The sequence below is a fragment of the Citrus sinensis genome, chromosome 3, assembly GCF_022201045.2.
Source record: "Citrus sinensis cultivar Valencia sweet orange chromosome 3, DVS_A1.0, whole genome shotgun sequence".
In the NCBI taxonomy this organism is placed as follows: Eukaryota; Viridiplantae; Streptophyta; class Magnoliopsida; order Sapindales; family Rutaceae; genus Citrus; species Citrus sinensis.
The window spans coordinates 19,726,921-19,741,038 of record NC_068558.1 but is presented as its reverse complement, the minus strand read 5'-3'; the positions used below and the strand labels follow the sequence as shown (position 1 = coordinate 19,741,038).

Genomic DNA, 14,118 nt, shown 5'->3' with positions numbered 1-14,118 from the left:
ATTTCTTCCTCAGTGAATCTCATTCTGAGCCTGCCTATTCCACGGCAACCATTCTTAAAGTTTTGAGCCCAAAGCAGTGGAACGACCAACTCCACAAACCAAAGACTTTCCCTGTCAATTTTCAAAGAAGCTTAAACCATTGCTTATCTTTTTCCTATTGGGATTCTGAGCCTGCCTATTCCACGGCAACCATTTTTAAAGTTTTGAGCCCAAAGCAGTGGAACGACCAACTCCACAAACCAAAGACTTTCCCTGTCAATTTTCAAAGAAGCTTAAACCATTGCTTATCTTTTTCCTATTGGGATTATCAACAAGCTTGGTTTAATATCAGATTTCCTCCTTTTTTCTGCTTCTGTACAAATTTATTTTGAATTAGATTAAACTCTTCTTCACAATGATTTTTATTCTGACACTAATAAAGAAAAAAAGACTTTGGTTTTTTAAGAATTTCCTAAACCAAAGAAAAGAAATTCAAGAAACTTATTATGAGTTTGTTAATTTGCATAAAGTCCATATATTATTTTTTGATTGGTTTGAGATATATGCTTCAGATAACAAAATTACTTATCCTTTTAAAGAATCAAATCTCATTACTGTTAGGAAGAAAATCACTGAATGAAATCTTTCTGATAGTGATAGGATCATAGAATCTGAACATCCTCCACTTAGGAGCCTGACCATTGACCATAGTGAACCTCCTGTTGAGATTAAAGCCTCCACTTCTAAGGATTATTTTTTGATTGGTTTGAAATGTATGCTTCAGATAATAAAATTACTTATCCTTTTAAAGAATCAAATCCCATTACTGTTAGGAAGAAAATTACTGAATGAAATCTTTCTGATAGTGATAGGATCATAGAATCTGAACATCCTCCACTTAGGAGCCTGACCATTGACTATGGTGAACCTCCTGTTGAGATTAAAGCCTCCACTTCTAAGGATTGTAATGGTAAGTGTTCTTCGCAACCTTATAAGAAACATTACAAATCTAAAAGCCATAGGAAACCCTTCCACGAGTTTAGAGAACCTTCCTATAGGAAACCTTCGAAGCCTTTTAAGAAACCTTATTTTTCTAAAGGCAAATGCTAAGTTACAATAATTGTAACATACATCTCTCATGTGAACCACACAAATTGTGGGTCCTATAATTTTGTGTGGTTCACATGAGAAATGTATGGTACAATTATTGTAACTTAGAGGCTCCCTTTTCTAAAAGGAAAGATGCCATAGCAAAATTAAAAGCTCCTTTTAATTATAAAGAAGCCACATGTTTTAAATGTGGAAAGAAAGGCCACACTGCAAAATTCTATCGAATGAGCATAAAGTTCCATGAGCTTGGCCTTGCTGAAGAAATACTTTCTAAAGTAGCTCCTTTGCTTCTAGAGTCTTCTGACTCTGAGTCTTTCATGTCGGGAGACAGTGAGCCTCTACAAGTTGATGAGTTAATTGACTCAGATACATCTATATCTAGTGATAGTGATTAGGGGTGGGCATTTTACCCGACCCGACCCGATCCAACCCGACCCGACCCGATAAATTTCGGGTTCGGGTCGGGATCGAAACCCGATCGGTTTGAAATTTACAAACCCGATCGGGTTGTGATCGGTTCGGGTCAAACCCGACCCGATCCGAATACCCGATCGGGTTCTTAAAAAAAAAAAAAAACGTACTGACCCGAATTGACCTGATTTCAACCGACCCGAACTGACCCGAATTGACCCGAACTGACCTGAATTGACCCGAACTGACCCGAACTAACCCTATTTCAACCGACCAGAATTAACCCGAATTGACCCGAACTGACCCGAATTGACCCGAACTCACCCAAATTGACCCGAACTCAATTCTACCCATTTTAAATCCAACCCGATCCAACCCGAACATAACCCGAATTAATAACCCGACCCGAATCGACCCGAATATAGTTCAGGTCGGTTCGGGTCGGGTCATTAATTCGGGTTATGTTCGGATTGTTCTTTGTCTAACCCGAACAACCCGAAACCCGATCGGGTTGACCCGAACCCGACCCGAACCCGATTTTGCCCACCCCTAATAGTGATTCAGATACAGAATCCTATTTAAAGACAAAAAAACTCAATTTGTTGACTAAAGAACAAGAAACTTTTCTTGAGCTAGTTAAACACATTTCTGACCCCTAACGCCATTCACTGTCTAAATCTTTTTAAAGCTCATTATGTTCCTTCAGAGTCCGATAAAAGAACTTTAATTTCATATATATATATATATGAAATTACATTTATAATTTCTTAAAGGATATGTTTGGACTTGCAAGATTTATGCTAAGATAATTTTTAAGCCATACTGAACGAAGAAACACATTTGCAATACAGAATTTTGAAAATAATATATATGTCCACCGTGGAAAAGATGATTTTGAAGATAATTAGGGACTAGAGACATCAAAAACTGAATCTTTAATGGTTCAAAATCACTCTTTAATCAACTCTTTGCAACAACAATTCCAAAATTAGTTCAATAACATGCAATCAACTTTACAAAATTAATATTTATTAAAAATAAGCAAACTGAAATTAACTTTTTTATTGTTTTGCAATGGAGAGAAACACGTATATAGGAAAGCCACGGTAATTTGAGATGCAAGTCCAGTAGAACAAAAGACTCAAGCACTCTTGAGAAATTCCATAATGTAAGTATTAAAAGCAGAGCTCACAACTTGGAAACCTTGGAATCCAGCAGCCTTAGCCAATGCTCTGAACTCTTGTTCAGTCCTCTCTTTGCCACCCGGGTTATGAGCCAACATGATGCAGTCGACATGGATGACTACTTTGGATGCAAGGCTTGTGTCCGGGGTTACTGGGAGGATAGATTCAGCAACAATGACTTTCCCATTTACTGGGAGTGCTTCATAGCAGTTCTTCAAGAATTTCACGCAGTGCTCATCACTCCAATCATGACATATCCACTATAAAAAAACATAATAATATTTCAATCAATAAAGATACTAGTTCCATTTGGTGGCAGTGTTGTGTCCATTGTGAAATAAAAACAGGTGCCAGTATTATCAAACATTCATAATTCAACAACCACAGCACATTGCCAAACAGAGCCTTGAAAATATGCAAGATGCTAGCCACTAAATTAGTATAACTGTGCATTCAAAATTCACCTTGATAAAAATGGCATCTCCCTTTGGAACACTAACAAACATGTCTCCCCCAACATGCTCGACACCTACATCAAATTCAACAATGGAATATAACAATTAATGCACTTGCTGTAGAAATATTTAAGTAAAGGGACAATGATTAATTTATATATACCAGGAAAAGCTGGAGCATCCTGAATAACATGTGGCAAATCAAAGTTGATGCCTTTAATCGATGGATACTTGGAGATAATCATGTTAAGTGTGGCTCCAATTCCACCACCAACGTCGACAACTGAGTTGAGGCCTTCAAACCCTTTGTAATTTTCAAGAATTTTCTTCATGGTAATGGTAGAATGAGAAGACATTCCATTGTTGAAAATCTTGTTGAATCTTAGATCTTTGCCATGGTAATCGAATGCATTCATCCCATAGGCCTTGTTAAATGGAATGCCACCTTCAAGCACTGCATCTTTTAAGTAGTACCTGAACAATGCCAAATTAATTTGTGAGCAATGTTGTTGATTCCCAATACGGGAGCTGGATAATTACCCTGTAATAATATTATCCTCTTATTATTTTATTCTTATAAATGCTCTGATAAATAAATATATACCCACCCAATTGATGAAAGTGCCCTTTCTTAAAATGGCGTATATTATTCATTATTTCTTTATTTGACCATGAAAAGCTTTATATGGTACATCCTTTTAATGTACGAAAGCTCAATTCAAAGATATTATTTAGGGAAAATGACACTTAACAAAAATCCCCTAAATTTTCAGAAATAATCATATAGACCTTTTCTTTTTTAACTATTATCAACCCTTTGACTAATAACCAAAAAAAAAAAACTCTAAATTTTCATAATAAGAATAATTATTACCATTCAACCAATCATCTTATGTTACATAAAAATAAATTTATTATATTAAATAGATATAATAAATAAAATAACTATAATTTAAAATTATTTTGAAAATTAAACAAAAATAATTTGATAATTTTAATTTGTTAGAAAATTTTCTAAATATCGAAACATGTAAAACCAAATATTTATGTTTAATATTTATATTATAAATCAAAATATAATAGTAAAATATTAAAATAATATTTACATTTATTGTAAAACTCTAAAATCTCCTTTTTTTAAATTTTCTCGTTAAAAGATATAGTATACAAAAAGGAATAGCATATAAAAAGGAGTGTAGATAATATTTTAAGGTGCTTTTGGTAATGTTTTTTAATTGTTGTCTTCGTATTTGTTTTATGATATAGATATGATTAATACTTAGTAAATTTGAAAATGTATTTTGGTAGTTTATTTTTTAAATAGTATTTAAAAATAAAAATGTTTTGATTCTTTATCTAAAAATATATGAACATTGAAAGACAGTGAAAAAAGTATTATATAATTTTTGTTAAGAAGACAAAAAAAAAATTCATCAAACCATTGTCAAATTTTTCTTGTCTTTTCACTAAGTATAGGTGCAATTTGAAGTTTTTAAAAATAAGAAAATATAAAAATAAATGAAAAAGAGGCAAAAGAGCATTAATAATAGTGCCGAACCCAAAATTTGTATGTAAGTATGTTATAAAAATATAGGCGGGTCTCATGAATAAAGTGATGAACAAATATTTTATATTTCTAAATTTCTTTGTTAGCATTATAAAATAAATATAATTTGTTTTCATTCAGAAAAGAAAAATGCTGTTATTAAATCCTACCAAACACGTTTTTTAATTTGAGTGATGAAAATCAATACCTAACCGCTCCACAGAAACCTTGTGGCTTGCGACTTTGAGTGTTCATTTGAGAAAGCCGTAGGGTCCGGGTGTCAATTTTCTTAGAACATTTTTATCGTTTACTTTTTATAATTGGTTGGAACGAATATGCTGACAATTTATCTGCATTCTATTGCGAGAAGACAAAACGAAATAATAAAAATTCAGTGGTGAAAGACTGAAAGCCTGTGTAGTGGTGGGCCCAAAACTGAACCAGGTGGTCCCCATCCCCCACCAACACTCCTTTTGTACTATATACAATACACGTGTATAGTAAATACTCTTTTATTATTATTATTATTATTATTTTTTTTATAGAAATTAGGGATGTGTTGATTCTAGATTTTGCTGATTAGAGTTTGGTGGGTATTTGATAATGACTAGCAAGCATCAAGGGATGATACGAGCCGACGAAGTCGTCAAACCAACCATTATGAAACTTTAAAATGTTATTAAATTAAAAAAAAAAAAATTTGAGGTTATATTATGTGGGATCAAACTTTAAAAACTAACGGATGATGTGAAAAGAAAGCCATATCGTAAATGATAAAAATACGGCAATTGATAAATTAAAGCTACTATAATTTACAACCCATTTAAAATCATGTAAAATGCATTTAAAAACATGTAAAATGTTATGATAGATGATGGGATTCGTAAGATTTTTATATCCAGTGTAAGTTATAATAACTGTAATTTAGCAGCACCTTAAAAATGCATACAACCAGAATATCAAAATACATATATTTAGACTCTCTACATATAATTAATATTAGTGGTCATCAATAATCGCAAGGAAAAGATTGGAACATTAGAGATGAGTAAAAGCGACTTTCATTAGTTGTGCTGTGGTGAACTCACGGCCATGTTGGGCTCCCCTCATCGAGGAGAGCTCCCAATAGAGGCCATATCTTTTATCTTTTATTTTATTCAATAATTCGAATAGAAATTAGTCTTAAATTACTACTTGATAAATTTTTTTAATTGTTCTTAAAAAGAGAGAGAGAGAAAGAAAAGGAGTAAAAATGACTTACCAGCTCTCCATGAGAACCTTGTCTTGGTTCATGAGACAAAGATCGGAAAGTGTAACACCATCTTCATTTTTAGTGAGGAATTTACAAACGGGGGCAAGGCCATAAAGCCTCTCAACTTTGCCGTCGGGGAGATTGCGCAAAGAGCAATTAAGGACTGAATAGCTCGCCAGAAGGCGCAATATACGATCAAGCACGATATGGGCATCTGGGTTCTTTGTGGGCAGCTGAGAAGCTATGTCTTTTGGAGACATGAAAGCATCTGGCCCAGATTTAGCGATGATCTCTAAAAGATCAAGCTCAATGGCTGATTTGAGAACCATAGGCAAGACTGAGGCACTGGTTAATTGCATGGCCAAGAGGTTTGCCTCTTCATCCGCGCCTTGGGCTGGACTTATTTGAGTTTCTGAACTGGTTGAACCCATTTTGTGCTTTTTTTTTCTCCCTCTTTTCCTTCTTTTTTCGGGGAAGAGAAATTAGTGAAGCCTTCAATTTGAGTAATGGCACGGAGTGGAGTAAGCTAAGTAGTGGAGCTATTTATACAACACAAAAGGGTTACAACTCTTTGCAATGACCTACCACCGAGTGGTTGGTTCTTTACAACTGTCCACCACCTAAACATGACCCCACTAAACTCTCCCAGAGTCCCAATCTTCTCTTTTCTCACTCAATCTCTTATGTCTTCTTGACATCAGCTATTCTCCAATTTTAATCCATCTCTTGAGATCTTATTTTAATTTCTTAGGTTCATTCTTTTTGTATTTCACCTAGAAGTGCAAAGCACAGCATTGGCTGTGGCTTTGTGGTGGTAGTAGTTGGAATAAGAGAGTGTAGTAGTCAAATATAGAAGAGCGTGTTTTCTCTCTTTAGATTTCAAAACAAAGTACTTTTTAAGAATACGTAAAATGTTAGACCGTTGAAAATGAAGTGAGCAAGAGCGCTTAGGAAGCAAAGTTTCTTCAAAATTTTGGTGGAAAATTAATAAAGAAAGTAACAAATCAAATGCATTCCTTGGGCTAAATTTCTCATCAGAGATCAGAATGAAGAAATATAAATATAAGGGATATTATTATTTTTCCACCAAATGTATTCTGACACATCATGTCAGTACCACGGTTTGGTAAAACCATCAATTTACTATCAAACGTTTAAACTGTTAGCATTTTCCCACTATTCCGTTAAAACGCAGTTAATATGTAACGGAAAATTCATAAAAGATCAATTTTACCCCCGGAGCGTAAAAGACCATGTAATTAACCTTTTATGAATTTTGTAATTAAATCATCATTTACCGTTCTTCCTTCTTAAAGGGCAAAAATTACCCTTTATGAATTTTATAAAATTGACCGTGTTGTACTAGGTACTTCATAAATTAATTTAATTAATTTAATTTTTAAAGGGCAAATTTATTTATTTAATTTTTTGTGTAAAATTATTATCATCATATCAAAGATTAAAATGCTTCTTTTGCACATTCTTTTTTTTTTCCTTTCATAAATTGATTTTTAGTAGTAGAATAAATTGTCTTTAACTCGTCAATTTAATAAATAAATTTGCCCTTTAAAAATTAAATAAATTAAATCAATTAAATCAATTTATGAAGTACCTAGCACCACACGGTCAATTTTACAAAATTCATAAAGGGTAATTTTTGCCCTTTAAGAAGGAAAAACAACAAATGATGATTTAATTACAAAATTCATAAAAGGTTAATTACATGGTCTTTTACGCTCCAGGGGTAAAATTGACCTTTTATGAATTTTCTATTACATATTAACTGAGTTTTAACGGAATGGTGAGAAAATACTAATAGTTTAAACGTTTGGTGATAAATTGATGGTTTTACCAAACCGTGGTACTGACATGATGTGTCAGAATACCTTTGGTGGGAAAATGATAATATCCCTAAATATAAATATAAGAACGCTATAATAAAAATTTATAAAGGAAGCGGGTCAAATATAAAATTTTCAATGAAATAAGCTAAATTTCCACTTTGAGTGTCGGTTACTATAGCTTATAACGGTGTGGGATTTGAACTCAATTCACATAGATTGGGAGAAATTTTGATTGCCATTAGGCTAAAAATAAAAGTAAAAACTAACTTTCAATCAAGACTCTTTTCTTCTCTTCATATTTTTTTACTCACAACATAGATTCGCCTCTGTTTACTCGACTCAAAGAATTATTTGATTACATAGGACATATTACGCTATTTTTATTTTTGTATTGACTACTATGTTGTATTATTATTTTGATAAAAATTTTACTTGTAAACCATCATTAACTATCACTAACCACATTTCTCCATTGTCATCTGTTGTTTATCACTACCTAATTAACGAGGACATTTCTAGTACCGCAGGGATTTATGGATCCTTTTATGATCTAAGCACATCCAAATTTTAAGGAATATTTTGACGTACAAAAGTATTTTTTTTTATGTATAATCAAAATTTTACTTATTTATCTCATTTTTATTATCAACTTCTAATCATATGATTATATTTGCTCAGACAAATGAGTAGGTCATATGAGAATTTTAGTCTAAGGCAGGATACTACACATATCATGTAAGCAGCCCGAAAAAAAAAAAAATCTCTTTGTCGGTTACTTTTTTTTTTTTAAATGAAAATATAGCTTTCATTGATTGATACTGGGAAATAAGGACACAATTTGCGGAGGGAATGATCCCTCCCAAAAAACAGAGTTTTCAAACTCTAAAGCTTTTTTGGCTAAATCATGAGCTGTGACATTACATTCTCTTGGTGTATATTGAATTGAAAACCGATTCGAACTCTGGATGCTTTCTTGGATGTCTGCAATTATCCAAGAGGTTTATGTTATGCTGATTTTCTTGCTCAATGTTAAGTCTACCACTTCTTGCGAGTCTGTTTCTATGATCATTGGGGAGAACCCTGCCCTCTGAGCACTCTTAATACCCAGGATTACAGCTTCAGCTTCCATGTGAGTACTGCTGAGCTGAAAACAGGATCGTTGGACTGCAGCTGCCACTACCTCTCCATTAGAATTTCTTATAATCACACCCAACCCAGCTAACATTCATTGCTGCATCCACGTTAATTTTAAACCAGCCACTGGGGGGAGGGTTCCAGACTTGCTTTCTATTCCTTTGCTGCTTTTCCAGAATTTTTGAAGATGGCTTTTTAATTCTTCTAAATGAATCCAAATTTGCCTCAGCTCTAGCAATTGATAACTGTGAATCTTCTCTCTTATTTTCAAAGATGAAAAGATTCCGTTAGTACCAAATGGTCCAGCACAGAACAACTATCAATTCCAGCTCTTTTTTACCTTTTTTTCTCTGAATTTCTACCAGCATTGCCATCAAATCCTGCTGAACCAACTTCTCGATTTCCTCTGCACAACCAGCATTCCTCCACACTTTTTTGGCTACTTTGCAATCCAATAATGCATGAATCACATCCTCATTTTTCACTCCACATCTTCGACAAATAGGGCTCCCCACAATCTTCCTTCTCCAAAGATTAGAGGATGTTGGCAAGAGATTCTTCACTGCTCTCCACATGAAAATCTTAATTTTTTCTGGTAATTCAGCAGCCCAAATAACATTCCATTGGCTTAACGAGCTGTCTGAGCTACACGGGCTGTCTGGGCACTTCAGCTTCAAAGCGATCTGGTATCCACTTTTAACAGAATATTGCCCATATTTATCATAGTGCCACAAGTACTGGTCAGGCTTTGGAGTCTTTGGGAGCTGAATTCGAACGATCATGGCTGCATCTTCTTTCATAAAGTGCTGATATATCATTTCCTTCTTCCAGTTCTGGTTCTCATCAATCAGGTCAGCAACTACTGCTTGGATATCCAATGTTGGAGGAGAGAATGGTTTAAAGGCTTCCGGTCTTGGTAACCAATTGCTCTTGTAAATGCACACCTGGTTTCCAGATCCAATTTTCCACCTTAAACCTTTCTGCATAATCTGTCGACCCCATAAAATACTTCTCCAGACAAAAGATGGTCTTGATCCTAATTTTGCTTCCATGAAGCTGGATTGTTTGAAGTACTTTGCCTTTAGCACTCTTGCCATTAAAGATTCAGGATGCTGAATAATCCTCCACCCTTGTTTCGCAATCAAAGCTTGGTTGAAACTTGTAAAATCTCGGAAGCCCATTCCTCCTCTCATCTTTGCTTGACAAAGCTTCTCCCATTTAGCCCAATGAATGCCTCTGCGATCTGATGAAGAGCCCCACCAAAACCTCGCTATTGCCTTTTGAATGTCTTCGCAAATGCTTGCCGGGAGCTTGAACACACTCATTGCATATGCCGGAACCGCTTGAGCCACTGCCTTGATGAGCACTTCTCGACCCCCACTTGAAAAGAGTTTATTCTGCCAACTTGATAACTTGTTCCAAATCCGCAATTTTGTCTCATTGAAGAAGCTTATTTTTCTTTTCCCTACCATAGATGGTAACCCAAGGTATTTGTTATGCTTTGAAACGACATTGAGTTGAAAAATCCCCTTGATGATCTCAATTTGGCTATTATGCACATTGCTGCTAAAAAGCATGCTTGACTTCTCATAGTTAAAAATCTGCCCTGAAGCTGAACCATAACGATCAAAGATGCATTTTAAGTTGCTGCAGTCTTCTTGTGTTGCTCTTGAAAACACTAAGCTATCATCCGCGAATAGCAAATGAGAAATTGACAAGCTGCTGTTGAACCTCAGGCCATGAATGATCTGGTTTTGGTCAGCCTGAATCAACATGTTGGAGAATACTTCTGCACATAAAAGAAATAAATATGGTGATAGAGGACAGCCCTGCCTCAATCCCCTTTGGGGCTGAATTTGACCCTTTGGCACCCTATTTATCAAAACTGAAAAGGAGGGAGTAGTGATACAGTTCATTGTCAACTCAATCCAATTAGAAGAAAAACCCAGCTTCTGCATTGCACACCTCAAAAAGTTCTATTCCACCCGATCATATGCTTTACTTATGTCTAATTTTAGGGCTATCATCCCATTCTTTTTTCCCTTTCCCTGTCTTATCTTATTCAGACATTCATAACCAATGATTATGTTATCTGTAATAAGACGATTTGGAATGAACGCACTTTGGTTTGGAGACACAATTTTATCAAGGATATGCTTCAACCTATTAGCCATTGATTTGGCAATAATTCTATAAATAACATTACAAAGACTTATAGGCCGAAATTCACTCACTGATTTGGGTTTCGTGGTTTTTGGAATTAAAGCTATATAGGTGTGATTAAGGGGAGCTAGGTTACCTTGTCGTTAAGTATGTGCAAACAAGTGGTGATCACTCCCTCTTTTACTGACCCCCAGTGCTTTTGGAAAAATGCGGCAGGTAATCCATCGGGACCAGACGCTTTTGTGGGGCACATCTGAGCCAGCGCTTCAGCTATTTCTTCTTCCATAAATGGTGCATCAAGCTGGAAGTTCATCTCCTCATTCACCTTTGCGCTCGTATCTTTAAGCGCTGCTTCCATTTGCTCTTCATTAGGGGTTGTTGTTGAAAAGAGTTTCGTAAAGTGTTCGCAAAAGATCCTCTCTACTTCGTCGCTGTCCTCCGTCCACTTCCCCTGCTCATCAAGAATCCCCCCGACTCTATTCTTTTTTCTTCTAGCTGAAGCTTTTGCGTGGAAGAATTTTGTGTTTTTGTCCCCTTCTTTCAACCAATCTGCTCTTGACCTTTGCTTCCAGAAAATTTCCTCATCTTGAAGAATGTTATCAATCTGATTTTCAGTTTTCTTCAATTCATCTCCACAATCATAACGGCTGAAACTGTGCCGAATTGATTTCAGCTTGTTCTGAAGCTGCTCCAATTGTTTCTGCCTTCCTCCGAACTCTTTCTTGCTCCACAGCTGAAGCTCACCCAAGGATTCTTTTGCCTTCTTATTGAACAACTCAACTGGATTCTCTTCATTCCATCTACTCTTTTTCTGCCATTCTTGCTGGACTATCTCCCTGCATTTCTCATACCCGCTCCACATGTCTTCGTAGTGCACTCTTCGAAAAGTTCTTCTTTTGTATCTTTGCCCCGTTTCTTTCCCAATTAATTCCATCAGAATGGGACTGTGGTCAGAGCTCCAAGAGATTAAATTCTTGGCTGCTGTCTCTTGGTACAAACTGCCCCAATTTTGATTACAAAAAAATCTATCCAAACGCTCCTCAATCAACTGGGGTCCAAACCTTCTATTTGACCATGTAAAAGGATAACCCTTTAGCCCTAAGTCAAGCAACCTACAATCCCTTACAGCTTGTCTAAATTCGTGCACCCTACTTGGGTTCCTCTCATTTCCCCCCACTTTTTCATTCAGGTTAAAAATTTCGTTAAAATCCCCAAAACAGAGCCATGGCAATGATGACATACCTGCTAGCCTTCGTAACAGCGACCAAGTATGTTTTTTTTTCTCTGATTTAGGGTGACCATAGACGCCTATGCATCTCCAAGAGCTCCCATTTTCATTGTGAATAACAGCATCTATATGGTGCTTACTGTACGACTTTACTTCCAGGCTGACATCCGAAGTCCATAACAACGCAAGACCACCTCCCAATCCACATCTATCTACTACAAAGCAATTCTCGAACTTCAACATTCTCCTTTTGGCTTCCATTTGCTTAGCCATCATTTTTGTTTCGCTAAGAAATAAAATCTGAGGTCTAAGCTCTTGGAGAAGTTTCTGAGCTTCTCGGAACGTTCGGGACTTCCCCAAACCATGAACGTTCCAGCTTATAATCTTCATATCTGTCGGCGGTGCTGAATTTCAGCCACTACCGATTGAGTTGCTTGCATTGCTTCATCTCCTGCTTCTGTCCCCGTTCCTTTTGCTTTCTCTTTCCCCTTCTCAGTTTCCTTTTGCGAGTAATGTCTGCGTTGAATAGATTCATTCTTGTGTGGGCTGCCCCCCTTGTTCTTCTTAGCTTTTGGGCTCTCCATGTTTAATTCACTGGCTGGTCTTTTTGCCCTCATGGTCTTTCCTTGCACCTCTTTTTCATTGTCCATTTCTCGGGCTTGTAGCTTCCATTTACGAATCTTGGGCTTTAAGCTTACTTCCCTCCCTCTTTCTGCCTTCTCAGCTCTAAACTCTCCCTGGTTTGTTTGTTTTTGGGCTAAATTTTTTTATTTCTTCTGAGCCCAACTTCTTTACTTTTGTACTCCATTTTTTGTCGTTTTCCCATACTTCTGTTCCCTCTATCATTTCCCCCTTTTCAAACACAGCTTCAGTTTCCCGCTTTTTGTCTCCTTCATTTTCTCTGTCTTCCTTACTGCTCGCCTTCCTAGGAGATGTGACCTCAGTAGCTAATTCCGACTGCTTTGTACAGCAACTCTCTGAACGTTTTGGGTTAAGCGCCCTTAACATTAAATGAGTATCAACTACCATCTCATCAGTCTCGGAGTTTCCAACCCGAATCACCTCTTCGCCCTACTGATGGCGGGTTGCAATTGTTTCCGGGTTTGGGGGGTTTGTGTTATGCTTCCCTACTGTTGATTCTGTCTAGTTTTCCTTCCTTGCTATTTGTTCAGCTTCATTTCCATTACTCCTGTTGTTTTCTGACTTCCATCGATTCCTTTCTTTATCTTGTTTCTTCTTCTCCGCTATTGTGGCTGCTTTGAGATGGGGGCCATACTCCAATTTATCTTGGGGCTGGTTTTTGTATTTGATGCACTCTCTGAATTGATGACCAATAATTCCACAACAATAACAAAAGTCCAGTAACCTTTCGTACACCACCGGCATATGTACCTCAATTCCCAATCTGTCACAATCCCCTATGTTCTCCATTTCTCCTTCCGTCTCCTCTTCATCTCTATTGCTCTTTTTCTCATCATTCTCTTTATTCAGGACTATCATTTTCTTCAAAGGCTTTGTGATATCCACCTTTATCCTTAATCGAGCAATGTTCCCCACGCATTCCCCTGCCTCATCCGTTGTTACTTCCTCCACTCTGCCTATTACCTCACCTAGCTCCACAAGGGTCTCCTTTTCCATACACATTATGGGTACATTGAAGATTTGTACCCAAAATGAAGCATGTGTAAATGCTTGTTGTGTGATGTCCCCTATTCCACTTGGTTCCTTGAGTACTATGAGTGCTCTGTTGAAGTGCCATGGGCCTCCCGCCATAATTCTTTTTTTGTCCTCTTCAGCGTTGAACTTAAACAT

The 14,118-nt window shown here is 36.3% G+C and overlaps 2 protein-coding genes and 1 long non-coding RNA gene across 3 annotated transcripts; all 3 read right to left on the bottom strand.

The window, feature by feature from the left end:
- Positions 1-1,335: 1,335 nt before the first annotated feature.
- On the bottom strand, positions 1,336-1,897 carry LOC127901060 (uncharacterized). The gene is made up of 3 exons (XR_008053072.1): positions 1,785-1,897; positions 1,720-1,729; positions 1,336-1,684 (listed from the first exon to the last, which is right to left on the bottom strand). It is a non-coding gene; the product is annotated as an uncharacterized LOC127901060 (long non-coding RNA).
- A 615-nt stretch (positions 1,898-2,512) lies between these two features.
- On the bottom strand, positions 2,513-6,471 carry LOC102629858 (caffeic acid 3-O-methyltransferase). Its single transcript, XM_006478027.4, has 4 exons — positions 5,947-6,471; positions 3,303-3,613; positions 3,149-3,213; positions 2,513-2,944 (listed from the first exon to the last, which is right to left on the bottom strand). The coding sequence occupies exons 1-4, from the start codon at positions 6,366-6,368 to the stop codon at positions 2,642-2,644; spliced, it is 1,101 nt and encodes a 366-aa protein (XP_006478090.2). The 5' UTR covers positions 6,369-6,471; the 3' UTR covers positions 2,513-2,641.
- Positions 6,472-8,781: 2,310 nt separating this feature from the next.
- Positions 8,782-12,696, bottom strand: LOC102617714 (uncharacterized). Its single transcript, XM_052435814.1, has 3 exons — positions 11,215-12,696; positions 9,256-10,678; positions 8,782-8,999 (listed from the first exon to the last, which is right to left on the bottom strand). Exons 1-3 carry the CDS (start codon positions 12,694-12,696, stop codon positions 8,782-8,784), a joined length of 3,123 nt encoding a protein of 1,040 aa, XP_052291774.1.
- Positions 12,697-14,118: the final 1,422 nt, after the last annotated feature.

Bases quoted from the DNA above. Each gene is read 5' to 3' on its own strand.
- LOC102629858 (XM_006478027.4), bottom strand. From the start codon at position 6,368: ATGGGTTCAACCAGTTCAGAAACTCAAATAAGTCCAGCCCAAGGCGCG. The intron at 3,614-5,946 runs GTAAGTCATTTT...GGCATTGTTCAG, and splicing joins AAGGTTCTCATGGAGAGCTG to GTACTACTTAAAAGATGCAG. The intron at 3,214-3,302 runs GTATATATAAAT...AATTTGATGTAG, and splicing joins GGATGCTCCAGCTTTTCCTG to GTGTCGAGCATGTTGGGGGA.
- LOC102617714 (XM_052435814.1), bottom strand. From the start codon at position 12,696: ATGAAGATTATAAGCTGGAACGTTCATGGTTTGGGGAAGTCCCGAACG. The intron at 10,679-11,214 runs GTAACCTAGCTC...ATGTTGATTCAG, and splicing joins TGCACATACTTAACGACAAG to GCTGACCAAAACCAGATCAT. The intron at 9,000-9,255 runs GTAAAAAAGAGC...AATGAATGTTAG, and splicing joins AGAAATTCAGAGAAAAAAAG to CTGGGTTGGGTGTGATTATA.